The sequence below is a fragment of the Zeus faber genome (genome assembly GCF_960531495.2).
Source record: "Zeus faber genome assembly, chromosome: 8".
Lineage (NCBI taxonomy): Eukaryota > Metazoa > Chordata > Actinopteri > Zeiformes > Zeidae > Zeus > Zeus faber.
The window spans coordinates 18,503,923-18,521,542 of record NC_137195.1 but is presented as its reverse complement, the minus strand read 5'-3'; the positions used below and the strand labels follow the sequence as shown (position 1 = coordinate 18,521,542).

General features: G+C 41.3%; 1 protein-coding gene across 1 annotated transcript in view; it reads left to right on the top strand.

Annotated features, from left to right (window-relative positions):
- Positions 1 to 17,620, top strand: part of ascc3 (activating signal cointegrator 1 complex subunit 3) — a 126,055-nt gene that overhangs the window by 3,523 nt on the left and 104,912 nt on the right. Inside the window, exons 3-5 of the mRNA XM_080005073.1 lie at positions 5,416 to 5,566; positions 7,954 to 8,528; positions 15,706 to 15,823. Of these exons, the coding sequence (XP_079861199.1) occupies positions 5,416 to 5,566; positions 7,954 to 8,528; positions 15,706 to 15,823 (844 nt within the window). The remainder of the gene's footprint in view (positions 1 to 5,415; positions 5,567 to 7,953; positions 8,529 to 15,705; positions 15,824 to 17,620) is intronic.

The window sequence follows — 17,620 nt, the reverse complement described above, 5'->3', positions numbered from 1 at the left end:
CGGCTTTGTAAAGTGCACCCTGCAGCATCTTGGCAGGGCATTACTCAGTCGACACCTACAGTCCCGGAATGCACTACATAAAGTGTGTTCTTTGCCATCCATTACAACCTCCAGGGAGTCTGAAGTTACACTGTAGCTTGGACAACATTTCCTCCTCACAATACCATGAATTTAAGACGTACAGATACAATGTCTTTGGACCCAGTAAGTGTACCGAGTACTCACTCTTCGGTACTCGCTGATATTGGACACCGATGTAAAAGCGGAATTTTTTGATTCCTTTAAAACGATCAACAATGCTTTGCTTTAACTCTTCTGCCTTTAATCCTTCATGTTATGTTGCCATCGAGTTTAGCTTTCAAAAAACGTTTACTGTTCATCTCTGACAAGTTAGACTTACTTGGCAGAATGTATTTCATTTTGATAAACCCAGACCTGCCAACCTACACGCATTTTGTGTACCATCTGCGCAATTCTTAGTCAAAATACGCAAGTACGAAATGCCAGCTGAAAAGACGCAAAAGAGAAGGAAGTTTGAAATTGAAATGTAATGACGGAAATCAATCAATACAAAAGAAAACCGTACATTTATTGGGTATTTAAACTACAACCCTCGGATTGGATCCTACGACCTGTGATTCTGTAACCCCTCCCCTTCCACTCCTCTCACTCAACATCCACTGAGCGCAGCGCACTGAGTGGTACTTTATTAAGAAGAAGAAGAAAGAAGAAACAGTCTTTATTCGTCACGCAACACACCACACTACAACACATGCTTGCACACACACACACATGCACATGCTTTTGATGGTGGCCGGTGAAATGGATCCTCTGCTTTTGACCCATCCTGGCTTGTCCTTCCTCCGGGGGCACAGCCAGGAGCAGTGGGCAGCATACGTAGACGCGCCCGGGGACCAGGTGATAAGTGTCCATCGCTGGTCAGACGATGATGGGTGCATGTTTTTGGTGGGGGTCCTTACTGACGTGAGGTGGAGGAAACCCCATGTGAGCACGGGGAGAACATGCAAACTCCACACAGAAAGGCTCCTATTTGGGAGATAACCCGCCCAAATAGGAGCCTTTCTGTGTGGAGTTTGCATGTTCTCCACCGAGGTGTAACACTGCATTGTGAGGTAAAATTGGAAGTGGAAGAGTTATACTCAATCACAAAAATTTGACCGTAATGTTAACATATAAAACGTGAGATGCACCAAAAGATTGGCCGGTGACCTGAAATGGTGGGTTTTCACCGGCCGATCAGTGTCAGATATATTTTCCGATTTTGTGGCGGTCAAATTTTCACGGCCGATACCGTTCTCATGTACCGTACTGGTCAAAATGATCTAATACTCAAACCCGATACCAACGTATTGTAATGCAGTTGCGTAGTTGAGGCTAAAAAAGAGAGCGACAGAAAGAAAATGCCGGCTGTTTGGAGTTACTTCAAGGTAAACAAAGAAGATTAGATGAATTATTTATTCATCGCCTGACAATATTCCAACATTGTGCAGACTGCGTTTGTACTGCTGTGACAGCGGAGCGCCGCTTGTGATGGTTCCATTCTTTTTTTAAACTTGGATCTTGATGAGTCTTGGTTTTACTTGGTTTAATGCACGGTGAGGGAAGAAGGACTTCCAGTGAACGGGAGTGAGAAGAGTTGGTCATTTATTTTATTCGGTTTTTTTTTTTTGTATTATTCCAATTTATTTGGAAAGTACCATATAAATATAATATAAATGTATACTTGCACTTAACGTGAAAGAGACATTCATTTGAAGTTTGAACTGGACACTTCCATGTTAGTTATATGTTGTGTTCTACTAAAACTCAGTGAGAGTTTACATGTTGAATTATAGTGAAAATTGGTGACAGTCCCATATTCTATTTTATTGGAACTCAGTGACAGTTTCATGATCTATTATTGTTCCATAGTGAATAATGAACAATAAACACAGTGTCAAAATCAGCAATCTCACTATTGTGGTAACTGGAAATTGCAGTGGTAAATTGCAGTGTGTGCACCTGTCAAATCACGTGAGTGTGATCAGGTCACATGATGCATTTGTCATTGACGTACAGCAGATCGGAAATCAGAATCTGAAGGTCAGACTTAAAAAAAGGTTAAATCGGAGTCGGCCAAGAAAATTGCAATCCGTGCATTTCTAGTTTGTTAAACATGTTCGGTAACTTTACGAGATGATGCATTTCAAGGAGTATATCCTAATGATATAAATTGCTATATATATTCAGCCGTAGTAACTTGCATACAATGTGATTTGCCTTCTTACTAGACGGCTACAGTGTGAATAACTGATGGAATCTCCCTGTTACACTGTTGTGGTACTCAAAATATTTTCCCAAGGTCAATGGAAAAAGAGGAAACTTCTTGCTACAAATACACTTTTTTAGGGTTTAATAGCTAAACCAACTTCTACGCCTATTCCTGATTGGTGTCTTGGTGTTGATTTGAAGAATTACTGTTCCATGATGGGATATAATGGCTTAGAGAGGATTATATTTTGATATGTTTGAGAGTGGTGGGTGTGTTTCTTCCTTCCTCTGACTATTTGGGGGTTTCACTTGCCCCACCTCAGCACCCAAGACTCCACACTGCTGCCCAAACGTACAACATTTTGGTGCTGTCTTTTTCTACTTTTGTTTACATCCCTCCCAATTTTCATAGTCTAGTTCTCATAGCCTTCAACCTGTTCATTTCCCTGTGTTTCTTTTTTATTTTTGCAATATATGCAGTGTTGGGTTTCTATGTTTTTCCTCCTTTGTCATAACTGCTGTTCCTGACACTTGGATTTGGGACTGGTCTCAAGACTGCCGCCTCTGCCCTTTTCACCCTCTGTTAAATCCTTTGAGTGCAAAAACTGCTGCTCTGGGAAAAAGAGGGCCAGGGTTGCTCTAAGATAATCTCACAGCTTGTGGTTAAATGCTTAGTTTTAGAAGACATGGAAGTGCTGATTGTAATGGAGTCATTGTGCAGATACTTAACTACCCTGCATATGAACCTTTTGACATGATGAGATCTAATACCAGCTCCTCAAGGGAGGGACTCTGTTTGAAATCCTTTCACTATGCAGGCAGGTCTTATACTGCACATATAGACGATTGGCATGAAATGGTTGTGTGAGATAAATGTGATGTTTTGGTCTGATTTGGGCTGTGGCATGGCAGCATAAACATTGGAAAGTTTGCAGATTTTACATATCATTTTGGCTATGAAAGAGTACATAAGAAAATGTAAGACTTTATTAGTCCATAGGCGATATTAATTGATGTATTAAATGGTACAGAATATCTCCCAAAACAATAAACCGTCAAAACCCACAAGAAATGTGTTTTTTTTTTTTGTTTTGATTGTTCTAATCAAGTTCACTGAACTAGACCAAAACATAATTAGGAGTCACACTCCTCATTGTAAGAGTACTATTTTGAAATTAAACTGAAACCATACTGTTTGGCATTGAATCCCAACGAACAGGATATTTCCTCATATGGTATTAAATGTAATGGTATTTGAAAGATATACATTCAAGCTTGTCATGGGGGCTCAGTGCTAAGCACTGTTAACTTACGGCAAGACGGTTCTGGTTTCAAACCCCACTGGTGCCTCTCTGTGTGGAATTTGCATGTTTTCCCCATGTTCACATAGGTTTCCTGTGGGTGGGAGGAAACGAGCACCCTTAAGACATTTATGTTCATGTTGGGGTTAAACACTGATGCCCCTGACCAAAGTATTGGCTCTTGAACTGGAGTTGATTCTGGGGCACCATGCTGCAGCTATCCACTGCTCCTTAACAGTTAGGATGGGTCAAATGCGGAGGACACATTTTCCCATGGGGACCGAAAAAGTGTATATATCATTATAATAATGGATTCATATTTTTGTTATTCAGCAAAAATGTATAAATATTGAAAAATCTTATGCTGTCCAATACCAATTATTTTTCACAATATATATATTTTTAATTACTCGTACTTCTTTAAATGTAACGGTGCTCACATCATGTACACATCAGTCATTTGTGATAGCTGAACAGAAATCCTCTGGTAACAGTTTTACTCCTTATGCCTCGGACTTGTCTTCTCCACATTTACCTTTACTAATTTAACATTGCATTAAAAACAAGCAGGTAACCTGTTTTTAAGAGAATTGAGAGTGGCTTACTTGACTTAATTCAATAGGGTGGTTTTTCAGGTTCATCTAGTAAGAATAGTCAAATGGTGGACTTCATGAATGGTACAAACCAAATTGAAATTTACTCTTAGACTGAGCAGCACCCAAGAAACCCAAACTAGAAAAGACTGAGCATGTCACCTTCTCACTGTGAAATATTGTGGTTCAAATAGACCATTTTGTTGTTTTAAGAATATGGAGTTTTGCTAAATAATTGAAGTTAGATACATTGCCCTATTTTTGTACAAAATACCATTTTAGACATAAGCTAAAATCACATTGCATACTAAGTTAAAAATAAATACAAGTTTAATTTATATAATAATACTTTGATTGTATTTGTATATTGTAATTACTGGATGTATGTTGTGTTGTGAACATTGATTACTGAGGGGCAACAGGGGGGCAGGGAGACCTCAAGTTCAAGTTGAGCAGGCCTTTTTTGGGGTTTTCAGTCAGTGTCCATTACAATTACAGGATACAATATCACTGGCACACATCTTTGGTACAGTGAGAGAGGGAGACAGGTGCGCAATATGCACTCTAGTCACCCCCTCCCACAAATAGTCTTATATTCGCATTGAACAGCCGAATCTCATTCGACTGACAAAATTCTGAGTCGCAGCCCTAATAATACCTCATGTAAATATGCGCAAAAAGCACTCGTGCAACGAGAAGCTTTTTGTGTGGCAACGCAGTAAGCGGTGCATTTCACCCTTTGGGGGTTGCTTTTTCCTGTTTTTTGCACCGATTTAGTGGCTGCAAAAGCAGCTCAATCCTTTTGTGAATTTGCCCCTATGTGTGATCCATAACAATTGTGAACCGTAACTATTCATCAAAATCATGAAAATACAAATAAAATGTGGATAGAGATTTTTGGTATATATTTAGCAGTTCTAAACCTGCTTAAGGATATGGGATTGTATAACTTAATTGATTTTCTCTAAAAAGCAGATACATTTTTACAAACCGTTCATTTTTAGACAAAGCAAAAGCACAGAAACTTTCTTTAGGAAATTGCCTCTGCTCCTACTTTTTACTGAGAGGTGTCCATTAGTAGTCAGCTGTGTGGGGCTTGGGTTCTTATTAAATGAAGTTGTCCAGTCACAGTCAAGCGTGTGTGTGTTCGCGCGCACAAGTACTTTCACAAGCATGTCATTTTAAAGCCAAAGTGGTATTGTTTTTCCGTTGTACCCACTTTGTTTTTCCTCAACTCCAATTGTCTTTAGACAAAACGTCTGAAACGTCAGGAGTTATTTGCCAGAGAGGGCCTGACGTGGCAGAAGATTGTCCAGTTCTGCACACAGCACAGGGCCAAGGGGGAGCAGCAAGCTGCCTCCCATGAGCTGAAGAACATCCTTCTGGCAGCCAAACAGATTGGTAATTACATCCTCAGCCCATAACATATATTTAATTCATGTCACTCTTGTTTCCCTTTCATGAATGAATGACCAATTACTGTAAGTAAAGTAAATACTGTTGTTTCGTTTATGGACTGACTGTTTAAGATGAATGCATTTCACATTTCATTGTTCGTAAGTAAGTAAAACTTTATTTATGTGGCACCTTTTCGAACAGTAACATTCCAAAGTGTGCTGTAGCGCCAATATAGCAATAATTATTTTTAATAAATGCTATACATTCTTTATAAATCTTCATTTTTAGATAATCGATTGTAATAAAAACAAACAAATCAAAATCAAATCCCTATTTACATTTTTCTTTCCATTTTGTGTTTCACCCCAAAGCACCTAAGGACCTTACAAAGTTGTAGAAAAACAAATTTCACAAACCCTATGATTTTAATAATTAGACATACAACTTGCAAACATGGTTTCCTGGAGAATATGATATATGCATTTGTACATTCCCAACATCTGTAGTGACCCTCGTCTTCACTCTACGACAGTCTTTTCTCAAAAGTTTGCTTTTTTAAGATTTTTTTTTTTTCTTGATCAGCTGAGGTGTAGGGGACATTTCTTTCATCAAAGGATGCTGTTCTTTTTAGTGAATGCCCATGTCGACAGTTTGAGGACCGCTTAGTCCTTGATCTTTGCATTGTTGCCGGGAAAAGTGGAGCCCCCTAGCCTGGTATCGCCAGACCAATTCGCAAATGTGTAGTAGTCTGGAATCTCTCAGTTCATTTTCAATTTCAAAGGGGCCTTACCAACGGGCGCAGGCCAAAATGTCTCTGGACGAAATTGGATATCCGCAACATATCATGTGGATTACTACTTTAATATGAAGCAAGGTTTTTTCAATGAGGAGAGGAAGAGAGTTTATCCATATCATACTTTTCAGTTCTTACACCTTCTTGCAAGTCAGAAAGTGTCGTCTTCGACAACACACAGGCTGTGTTTAAATGTCCCCTACAGTATTTGGAATTTATATTTTTCTTGATCTAAATTCAGATAAATTTGATCCTAGGCCATAAGGTGGTGTTTTCAAATCCCTCTTCCGTTGCTTTTCTTGCTATTCTGGTGAAGTCTGGGAAGGTGGGGGCAGCTGGGCAGCGTCTTAAAGGGAGAGTGGGGATTGGCACATGGTAGGATTCCCGCTTCCTCTGAAATCCTGGATGAACAGGGAGCTCAGGAGGACAACCCCTCAGCTGAGCACAGCTCTGTAGGGTATGGTGGTGTGAAGGAATGAGGGGCTTCTTGGTTCTCCAAGATCGATTGATATCTATAATACATGTAAATGGCGTGTGCTGGATCAAGAGCTCAGGAAATGCCCGTTAAGGCTGGCAGAGCCCCTGCCTAAGAGTCCTGCCTATGCTTGAATATATTAACCTGTTTCCAGTTCAGACTTTCCTGAATGTTCGGGAGTGAACGGTATGAGGGCAATGGGGTGAAAAAGAAAATATTAGCAATCCACAAACAACTTCCAACCACCTAAAGTACAGAAAGACAAAGATATCTTGTGATTTCCATGCTGTACATGCTTGAACCAATTTACCCCCCGCTCATGTAAAGGGTTCTTTTTATGTACAGTTTATTAGACCAATTTCATGAAAACAAATCTCAAATCTCATTTAATTTTACTCTCTGTTGAGGGGAATATCATTCTTCTCATGCACTGGTCAATAATAGCTTAATATTTGTTGTTTTCATAATAATCACAACCACTTTATGTCTTAAGCTTGCCCTCGGTCTGTATGAATAGACCCAAATAAACAAGGAGCACCTAAGTGCACTCTGAAAAGGATGAAAGCAACCATTCTTGCACTGTTACATGCAGGGGAGACTGAGATGCTTTTAGACCATTTTAATTGGTTTAAATCCTTTCATCTGCACAGACACAGTCTTTGCCTCTCCTACGTCCTTGCCTGCACTCTCTTTATTTTTTCTGACATTTTTCCCCTAATTGGACAATTCCATATTCCTTTGTGTAGCCCATTTCCAGTTATGCATGAATTGTTTGGAATATTATTTAAACGAGGTACAGAGGCACATTTTAAATGGTGAGCTCTGGCTTAACCCTAAATTTGAAACTGATAAGCGCTGCTGTTTGGCTCTGGCACAGATCTAATATGAGACAGTGACACAAAATAACATTGTTATCTACATCTCACTGATGGGAGATATAAATGGTGATGGTCATTGTTGCAGCAATGATAATAATCATCATCATCATCATTTTAGTGATGACCAACACATCTCTGCTCTAATGGTTGTTTGAAATTCAATGTCTAATTTCTCCAACAGTGATTATGACATCCATGAGCTGAATTACTAAATACCTGGCCTGTTTTTGTCTCTTTCTGACAGTGGGGACAGAAAATGGTCAGGAGACCATTGAAAGTGCAGCTGTCTTTCTGTTCGAGACGTTCCACAACAAAGACCATGTGGGTACTGAGGAGACGCGGGCCATCAAGCAGATGTTTGGTCCATTTTCCGCCTCGGCAGCAGAAGATTCCTGTGCTGCGGTTTCACGGGTTGTGGCGCCACTCGGAGAGACCCAGGTGGAAGACTTTGTACGAGCCCAGAGCTCCAGTCGCAACCGGCAGCGCGGCAGCGCTTTTGGTCGCAACATTTCCTTCTCCTACGACTGCTACACCCTGGATCCCCTGGACCTTTCCTGGGAGGAGAGCCTGGAGGACAGCGTCGGCCTGGACTTTAACAGCTTCCTCAGCAGTCACCAGGTAGGAAGTGTTGGGGGCCAGATGGATGGCCCCAGTTCCAGAGCCCTTTCCCAGAGTCCAGCTGATGGCGCCATCCTGAGGGAGGAGGTTGAGAAGTACCTGGATGGAGGAAACATGATGTCCTCCAGCCCGGAGGACCTGTGCACCTCCCTGTTCGAGATGCTAGCCTCGCCTAAGAGTGATGACGAGCTGCAGAATGAGGTGTGTGATCCCGCCCTGTATTTCTTTACTTGAGATTCCAACTTAACACGTTTAGAGAAGAGCTACTTGAATTTGTTCTCTGGCTGCATTGCTGAGGCCATAAAAACCCAGATAGCCTCTGAAACTTCCGCTGGTTGTCTATTTAATTTTTATTTATTTATTTATCACACTATATGTTTAATATGATGCTACTATATTTAAGAATTACTGAGCTCTTCGGGGGTTGCACACATGCACAGTACATTTCAACTCCTCAGCTTTAAATTATTGATCACTCCTTTAGGGGAGATGATTGATTGAATCTTTAGTCAGAACTTTCTGAGAATATTATAACCTTTGTCATTTTGCACAAAAGGCCTGTCTGACTTGCACAATTCACTTTGCAGCCTTCCACAGCCGTGTCATAGACTAAATATTTCACACAACTAATTATTTTATATCAATTATTAATTGATAATTAATAATTGATAGTTGCTGTTATAGTTGATTTAAAAAAAAATATATATATATATGGTCTCTCTGGATTAAAGATATACATGTAGACATGTCTCCAATAACAAATGTTGAAACAAGGACTTCCAGAGATTATTGTGAAAACACACACAATCCTGTGATAAAGCTGCATTGAGTTTAGCTAGGTAAAATTGATTCATAGTCATCAATTTCTATTTGTAGCTTTTGTTTCATTCTATGTTCTTAAATGTATGTTGAATCATTAGAATTCATATTTTTCCCTACTATAATTTATTTAAAATATCATGGTTTGAGGCTTTAAGATCCAAAGGGACTCTACTATTAGGGTTGGGCTGGTGTAAACATTTTTAAACCGGTTTTATATGAAGCCAAACACCTGACTGGTGCTGAATGCTGAATTTTGCCACTAGGTAATGTGGAACCAAATTTCACAAGCACGAGTTCTACCCGGAAACCTTAAGCTGCGGAATCAAACTTCACAAGCGTGGGTCAAGTTCCACCTGGAAGCCGTTAGTAACATGCTTAGCAAGTTGATTGGGCCTCCGCAATCAATTTCATCACATTACTTGCATTACTCAAGATGAAGGCTACTGGTACAACCCCATGATCCTTAATTAACCTAAAAACAAATACAGCGATCAGCCGCAACATTAAAACCGCTGACAGGTGAAGTGAATAACATTGCTCAACTCGTTACAATGGCACCTGTCAAGGGGTGGGATATATTAGGAAGAAACTTAACAGTCAGCCCTTGAAGTTGTTGTGTTGCAAGCAGGAAATATGGGCAAGCGTAAGGATCTGAGCGACTTTGACCTGTAAAGGCTAGACAACTGGGTCAGAGCATCTCCAAAACAGTAGGTCTTGTTCCCACAGAACAGCTAGCTGTAGCACCGATTGCCGAAAAAGTTAATGCTGCTATGATAGAAAGGTCTCAGAACACACAGTGCATCAGAGCTTGCTGCGTATGGGACTGCGTAGCCGCAGACCGGTCAGAGTGCCCATGCTGACCCTTGTCCACCGCCGAAGCGCCTACAATGGGCACGTTTGTGTCAGAACTGAACCATGGAGCAGTGGAAGGAGGTGGCCTGGTCTGATGAATTGTGGATGGAATTGTGGATCATATGGATGGCTGGGGTTAGGGTCCAATCCGAGGGAGCATGTGTGGGATGTGCTGAAACAACAAGCCTGATCCATGGAGGCCCCACCTCGCAACTTACAGGAGTTAAAGGATCGTCTTGGTGCCAGACACCACAGGACACCTTCAGATCGACACAATATTAGTGGTTATTAGTGGTTAGAGGTGCAATGTATCACAAAACTCCCGGTTCAGATCGTATCACGGTTTTGAGTCACGGATCGGATCATTAAATCATCTTGCAAAATATTTTCAGATCAGCAAAAAAAGGAGACAAATATAACTTTGCTTTCCATTTATTCTGTAAAACACTTAAAGCAACAAAATGTTTTCCATAGTCTAAAGTTTAAATTGGATCTTAAAAAACAAATACATTTAATATTCAATTGTTAAATTAAAGTGCAGTATGAGGCATGGGAAGAATAGGAAGCAGGTATCATACCTTCTTCCCATGAACATGGTAGTGAATGAAAGAATATTATTAGATCCACCCACAGTAACTAAACTTAATTCCAATGATACCACTTTCCCAATGCGCCAAAAACCAGGTTACACCCACTTACATCTGGCATTTTTTATTAGTGGGAAAGGTTACATCCGCGTTTCAGACCCAGGACAATCTAATGGAAACACAACACCCACTACACGCTAATTTTCGGCCTTTTACTCGCGCGATGTGACGCACATTGAAGCTCCAGATGTTGACGTGTAAATAGACGGTAACATCCGCCTCTCATTCGATCATTTCATATCCGATTTAGAATACAAAATCTAAATCAGAGGTTATCCACTTTTTTCCCGCAAGTGGGATCATAAAATGTTTTGAGTGTGGGGATGTTCTACTGTTTTGTTCCCAATCACACTGAAACCATGACACGGCTCTTTTTCTGGCGTGTTTGTGACATCGAACCACCAGACCAGAGAGGAAAAAAAAAGAAAGGCATAGTTCTCTCCTGGCAATGGGAAAGGCGTCAATCGCCTATTTTGGGTAAACATACAAATGTTGCTGTAAAACGGTATAAGTAACCACTATCATGTTCATTTTCTTATGTTGATAACAAACCAAATTTCATGAAAATCTGTTCAGAATTAAGTGAGTTACAGTCGGTTTGGTAGAGAAGTCTCCATCTCCATCAAACATTTTATTTATTTACTTGCGGATCTTGACCACGTCTGGCGGAGGAGCAGACGAAGATTTAGGGAATTATTCCTTTAAAATGTAATAGCGGCAGAAAAACTGTGTATCACTATGATGGTTACATTTTTGTAATTAACATGACTGTTCAGATCCATGATCCGTACAGATCACGGATCAACTACGTTCCGTTACACCACTATTAGTGGTGGTTTTAATGTTGTGGCTGATCAGTGTATAAATAAACACCCAGAAGCTATTTATGCAGTCAAAGTCATTCATGGTAAAAAAACAACCGCATTTGTTTGTTCTGTACCATTCTAGGCAATAATAAGCCTGCTGATGTAATATATTCTATATCAGAGATCTAACAATTTGGATCAATGCGTCAGTTCTGAAGGCCAGAATTTTAATGAATTATACAATGTTCAACTGTGATACATGTCTTTAATGGCAAACAAACTGCAATCAAATTCATAGCAACAGTAGACCAATTGTTTTTCCGAGGCATTCAGGTGTACAGTTTCTAAAGACTACACCTACTTCCACTGCTTGACATTTTTCCCATTTGGCTCGGGTTTTGGTTGAAATTGAAATGAGGAAGGGGTGCTTTTTTCTTTTTCAGATTCAAACTTTTTTTTTTGTCATAATGTTATATAATAATACATATTAAATTTTGTATAACATGTCACAGTGAATTGAATTATATCACTGACCTGCCAACCTGCACACATTTTGTGTACGAACCATGCAATTCTTGGTCAAAATATGCAGGTACGAAATGCCAGCTGAAACTAAAAAATATTAATAATAAATATATATATATATATGTTTTGATTATCTACCATGGTGTAACGCTGCATTGTTAAAATGGGAAGTGGGGGAGAATTAACAAGCACAAAATTGTGACCATAATGTCGGCCGGTTTTCAGTTTGATCGGCCGTGACCGGTGACCGGCCGATCAGTGTCAGATACATTACCCGATTCTGTGTCGGTCAAATGTACACACCCGCTACGGTGCTCATGTACTGCACTCGGAAAAATGTTCTGATACTCAAACCCGATACCATCGTAATGTAACGTAGTTGCATATTTGATGCTCAAAGATAGTGAAGGAAAGAACATGTTGGCTGTTTGGAGGTACTTCAAGGCAAACAAAGAAGATTCGATAAATTATTTATCTATCGCTGTCACCACAGCGGCGCGTCTGCTCTGGGTGTTCGTAGTGCACGTCTGATGAAAGGTTCCACTCTTTTTGAGACTTGGTTCTTGACGAGTCACTTAGTAAAACGAGTCGTTTGATTTGATTCAGTTGGCTGAATGCACGGTGAGCGAAAGCGGACTTCCAGCGAATAAGAGTGAGAAGAGTTAGCCATTTATTATTATTATTTTTTGCAATGATTGCAATTTATTTTGCAATGGCAATAATTAAATAAATATTCTGTAATAGAAAGGTATATTTGCACTGAACAATGAAAGACTTTCATTTGAAGTTTAAACTGGACATTTCCATGTTAATTATATTTAGTGTCCTACTGAAATTCAGTGAGAGTTTCAGGTTGCATTGTACTGAAACTTGGTGACAGTCCCATATTCTAATTAGCTTGTGTTTTCTCTATTTGCGTGTGTTTTCTTAAGTTGCAGTGCGTCGAGCTGTTACGACCATCGTAGTATTCTGTTATATCAACAGAATTCGGCAAATCCAATCATGGTCTTAATCTAAATCAGTAGTAGTTGAGTGAATGTTTTGCTTTTAAAGAGAGGGGTATGATCCTGAACCCTTCAGGGCGTCTTTGACGGGGTCCCATGAGGAAGCTTTGTGTCTTTGCTTTCGTCTTTGTTCCACAACCTTGCCCTTCACCATGTGTTCGGTTCAGTGTTGAACGCTGAACGTTCCTTTGCCACGCTTGCTGTCCAGGTCAACCTTGGCCTTTAATCTTTTGATCTACGTCTTTTGTTCTCTTAACTGCTGGACGTTTGACCTTAACCACAACTGGATATGGTCCTGGATAAGCTCACCCGCCTTCCCCCGGGGAGTATTTACGATGTTTGACTTTAGATTTTAGCGCTCACAAAAACAAATCTTTTGTTCATTTTTAAAGCCTCTTCATCCCTAACACCACGTATCAACACTCCCCCAATAGAAGACCCGGGTGGAAATTTAAAATGCCACCGTGGTGCTGTAATGATAGAACTATAGCACAGACCGAAAAGAAGAAAAACCTCGGAGCCCACGTTGGCATTCTTTCTTGGGAGTAAGCGTTGAGGGGGATTGATGAGGTTCTGGGCTAAGTTCCCACATCCTTTTCGAAGGTGCTTAATTCCGGGGCGTCTTCCCACTTTCGCGCTTCCTCTCTCTATCTTCTTGGGGCACAAAAACCGGAACATGTTTTCTGCACCCATTTAATGTAATTTATTAAGGTGTTCAGTTGCGTGCGTGTGCGCGTGCGCTCATGTGAGAGCAGAAAGGAGGGTTGGGGTTATAAGAGTGTGAGAATATTCTGAAAGAAAAAGTTCAAGATTAGTGCGCCCTCTCTAGGCTGCTTGCTTGCGGCTTGCCCTGCTAAATCCTCAAGCAATTAGTCATCGTCCCCTACATTTACCTATGAATGCGGAAAGCAATGAATCCATCTTCCGCTGCTCATGCCCTTCTTCCGCTTGCCTTTGTTTTATTCTCCTTCACTTTCTTTCTCTCTGCTCACCTCACCACAGCAGAAATGAACTATTGTACTACCTGGGTTGGCTACATTCTCTTCCAATGTTCCTCACGTAGTTGACATTTGGAGGCGAACTCTCCCACTGACATCTTTAGATGTAGAATGCCCTTTGCGTGTGTGTGTATGTGCACACGTGTGTGTGTGTGTCTGTGTATGTGCACTCTCCATGCGTCTCCCTGTGTGAGTCCAGTCAAGTCAACAGTGAAGTTTAAAGGCTGTGCACTCAGTGCCATTAAACCCGACAGTAGGGAGAACCTGCTTGGTATTATTTTTCATTTGTGGCCCTGGGATGATGACATTTTCTGGCAGCATATGCGCTTGGAGTGCATAGGGGGCGGTGGGGGCGTTGGGGACGTTAACACAAAGAAAAGGCATTTGGTTATCTAGCCACTGTGAAAGGTAAATTGATGTGCTGGTGTGACAGCTCTGCCTCAACCAGAGGATGGGGAAACAAAGACAGAAGCTCCTTTTCAAAGGCATTGACGTGTTACGTATCAAATGCTAGCACCTAGGCGATGCCAGCATTCCATCTGCAAACTACTGTATATTGAAATGAATATCCCGAACACCAATGAATTTTTGACAGGAGGCCTGCAGGGCCGTCGAGGGCAAGGGAAACGTCAAAAAGGGAAGAGTGTATGTTTCGTCCCAGAGGAGTCCTCAACGCATCCTCACCTGTTCAATCAACTCCCAGGACAGAGTTCTAGAGAGCCCATCAAACTATTCTCTTTGGGCAGGTAAAACAGGTGCACACTATAAGCAAACTGTAATAAAAAACAGGCTAAAAACATCAACGACAGGCATTCACAGCAAGTGGTAGAACTTGGGAGCCGATACAAAAGCGACCACACAGAGAAACAAAGATAACACCAACAAAGGGAGTTGGGGGGTTTGGTAGCTGACCTGACATCAAAGTGCGTCTGTTTCAGTTCCCTGCAGTGACGAGACGATTGCGTCTCTCAGGAGATGGGCTGTGTGTGTGTGTGTGTGTGTGTGTGTGTGTGTGTGTGTGTGTGTGTGTGTGTGTGTGTGTGTGTGTGCGTGTGCGTGTGCGTGTCTTTGTGTAAAGACTGTGTGTGAAACACACTGTAACTCAGCGCATATTTCACACTGAAAAAAAAAAAGTGGATTTTGTTATGGTTGTTAATTGTCAGGGTCCTGTGGTCCTGTGGTCTACTGTACAGACAAAAAGAAAGCATGCCCCTCCTCTGGCGGGTCTGACAGTTAGCTTGCTGTGATATCTATTCACTCTGGGTTTTTTTCCTTTTCTCAGGACACACACTCACACGCACATACACACGCGCACAAACACACACGCATACGGTTGTAATATTGTAGTACTGCTGTATCGTCTGCCGCGATGTAGTGTACCCAGTTGTAGTGGCCAGGATTTTTCTTGCTTTTTTTCTGTTTTTGTTGTTGTTCTGTCACCAGCTAAGTGCCAGGTGGCTGTTTGGGAGGCTAAGCGACAGAGCATATTCTGAACCAGGCGGATGGTAATTACCAGGTGCTCGTTCTTGGCACTGGAGGCATGTTTAGAGGGGCGAACCATAGGATGTGTATGCTGTGTGAGTGTGTTGTGTTTTTGTGTGTGTGTGTGTGTGTGTGTGTGTGTGTGTGTGTGTGCGCAGTTTGTTTTTTTTCTTGGCTCACGGGTATTTCATCCCTCCCCTTGTTGCCTTCTCCCCCTTCTCTCTCTCTCTCTCTCTCTCCAGCTGTTTGAGCTTCTGGGCCCAGAGGGATTGGACATGATCTCCACCCTCCTCCAGCGAAGGGCAGCCATCGTCGACTTTCTCCTCTCCATCCCACCTGACAGGCTCGGCTACCCACCAGGTGAGACAGGCCTGTGGCAACCAGGTCATCTCCATAGCAACTCTTACTCCGCTTTTGCTCAAAGCAAAGTACCACAAATACCAGGCATGGCGTGGGGGGGCTAAAGAACAAACATTTAGCCGAGATGACAGATAAAATACATTAAACCGTAACGATGCAAAGACTAAAGGTCATATTACATATGTAATACTAGTGTGTTTTCTTTGTCCAATAAATGAATAATTTATGGCTGCTTCCACCAGCAGGGAGCATTTCCACTCACTATTCTCAGTCTTGGCATTCGCTCCCACCATACTTTTGGTCGATGGTGTACCTTTACAAGGTTCTTTCAGCTGTGCAGCCTAACTGTTTCAGATTTCAAAGTCAAACCTAATCCCATTATCTCCTTGTCCTCTTTCCACCCCGCTTGCATCTGGCAAATTTTTCCTGCCTCTCACGGGGAACAAGACTGTGTAATGTAAAATCTAGAGGTCACGGAGGTTCCTCTTCTGTCTGTGTAACCCCCCTTGCAGTGGGTCACAACCCATGGCTGCTGATCCATGTTAAGATGTTAATCACTGTGAAAGAAGCAGCCAATCGCAACTCCCAACACTGTCCATGGGTCCATCAGATGTCCTGATGTTGTAATCAATAATCATCTGTCAGACACTAGAAGCCTCAGAAATGATCTGCCATTATCGGCAGGGGGCGAAATATGACAAAAAGGTGAACAACCATATCAATGAATGTGCGTGTCAACTGTAAAAGAGGTCTCATAATTAGCATTTTGGTTTGTGAGTTTTCAAAGAAACATGAGCAAATGAACAGTTTCATAGAGCCCAAATAACATAGTGGTTGAATACCATGTTTCGCATGATCTGAACATTATCAATGCTTTATTGGAAGTTTTGGAGCTAATAGTAGGAAGTTGTCTTCCACCTCCTTCACCCCTCAAAGAACTATAGGATTTTCTTCTTGGAGAATTGTGCAGTAGCCCACTACACATGTTTCAGCATCTGTATGACAGTATTCTGTGAAGGATTGCGGCTGTTCTGAAAGGGTGGCCTGATTCCTTATTTGGCTGTGTTTCTGTTATTTTAGGAATAAAAAACGCTTTTCCCATCTTTGTCCATATATCCGGGAGATGGACAAAGATGGATAAAGTGTGTGTTTTATTCAGTCTACTTCTTACTTTTTGTAACTTTTCTAAAGCCAAAACACGGGCCCAATGTTTTTCCTACTTCATGCACATGCGCAAATGCCGCATATAATATTGCATGAGATTGTAGAAGTTCCACTATTTTTGTTGGAGTCTTGCTGGTAGAACGTCCAGGAATTCTGCTTTGAGGCGACATGGAATTAGGCTTATTTACCAGAATGGATGCAGACCTGAGTAAAGTCTCCCTCGCGGCTAAGCTTTCTGTCGCTGTCTTTGCTTTGACACATTGCATGAACAAGAAGAATGATAATGTGTGATCTTTCACTATTAGCTATGAGCTACAAAGAATTGCACCACCAGCACAAATAAATGTCATCGGTTGATATTGGACATACTTGTACCTCCCTGCTGGCATAAAGCTAAGGTAATTGATTTTGTATGAGATTGTATTTCAGGCAGTGATAGTGAGAGTGCTGTGGCAAATCTGCACTCTGTAGATTACCTGCCTTCTGTGCACATTTGTTATTTCAAACACTGTGCCCCATGCTGAGCCAGTTCTGTGACCCCCTCCCCCTTATCCTTCTTTGAGAGATTTCTATTTAATTCTTCTCACATGTGCACAGCATATCTGCAACTACTGCAAGTAGTTGCAGATATGG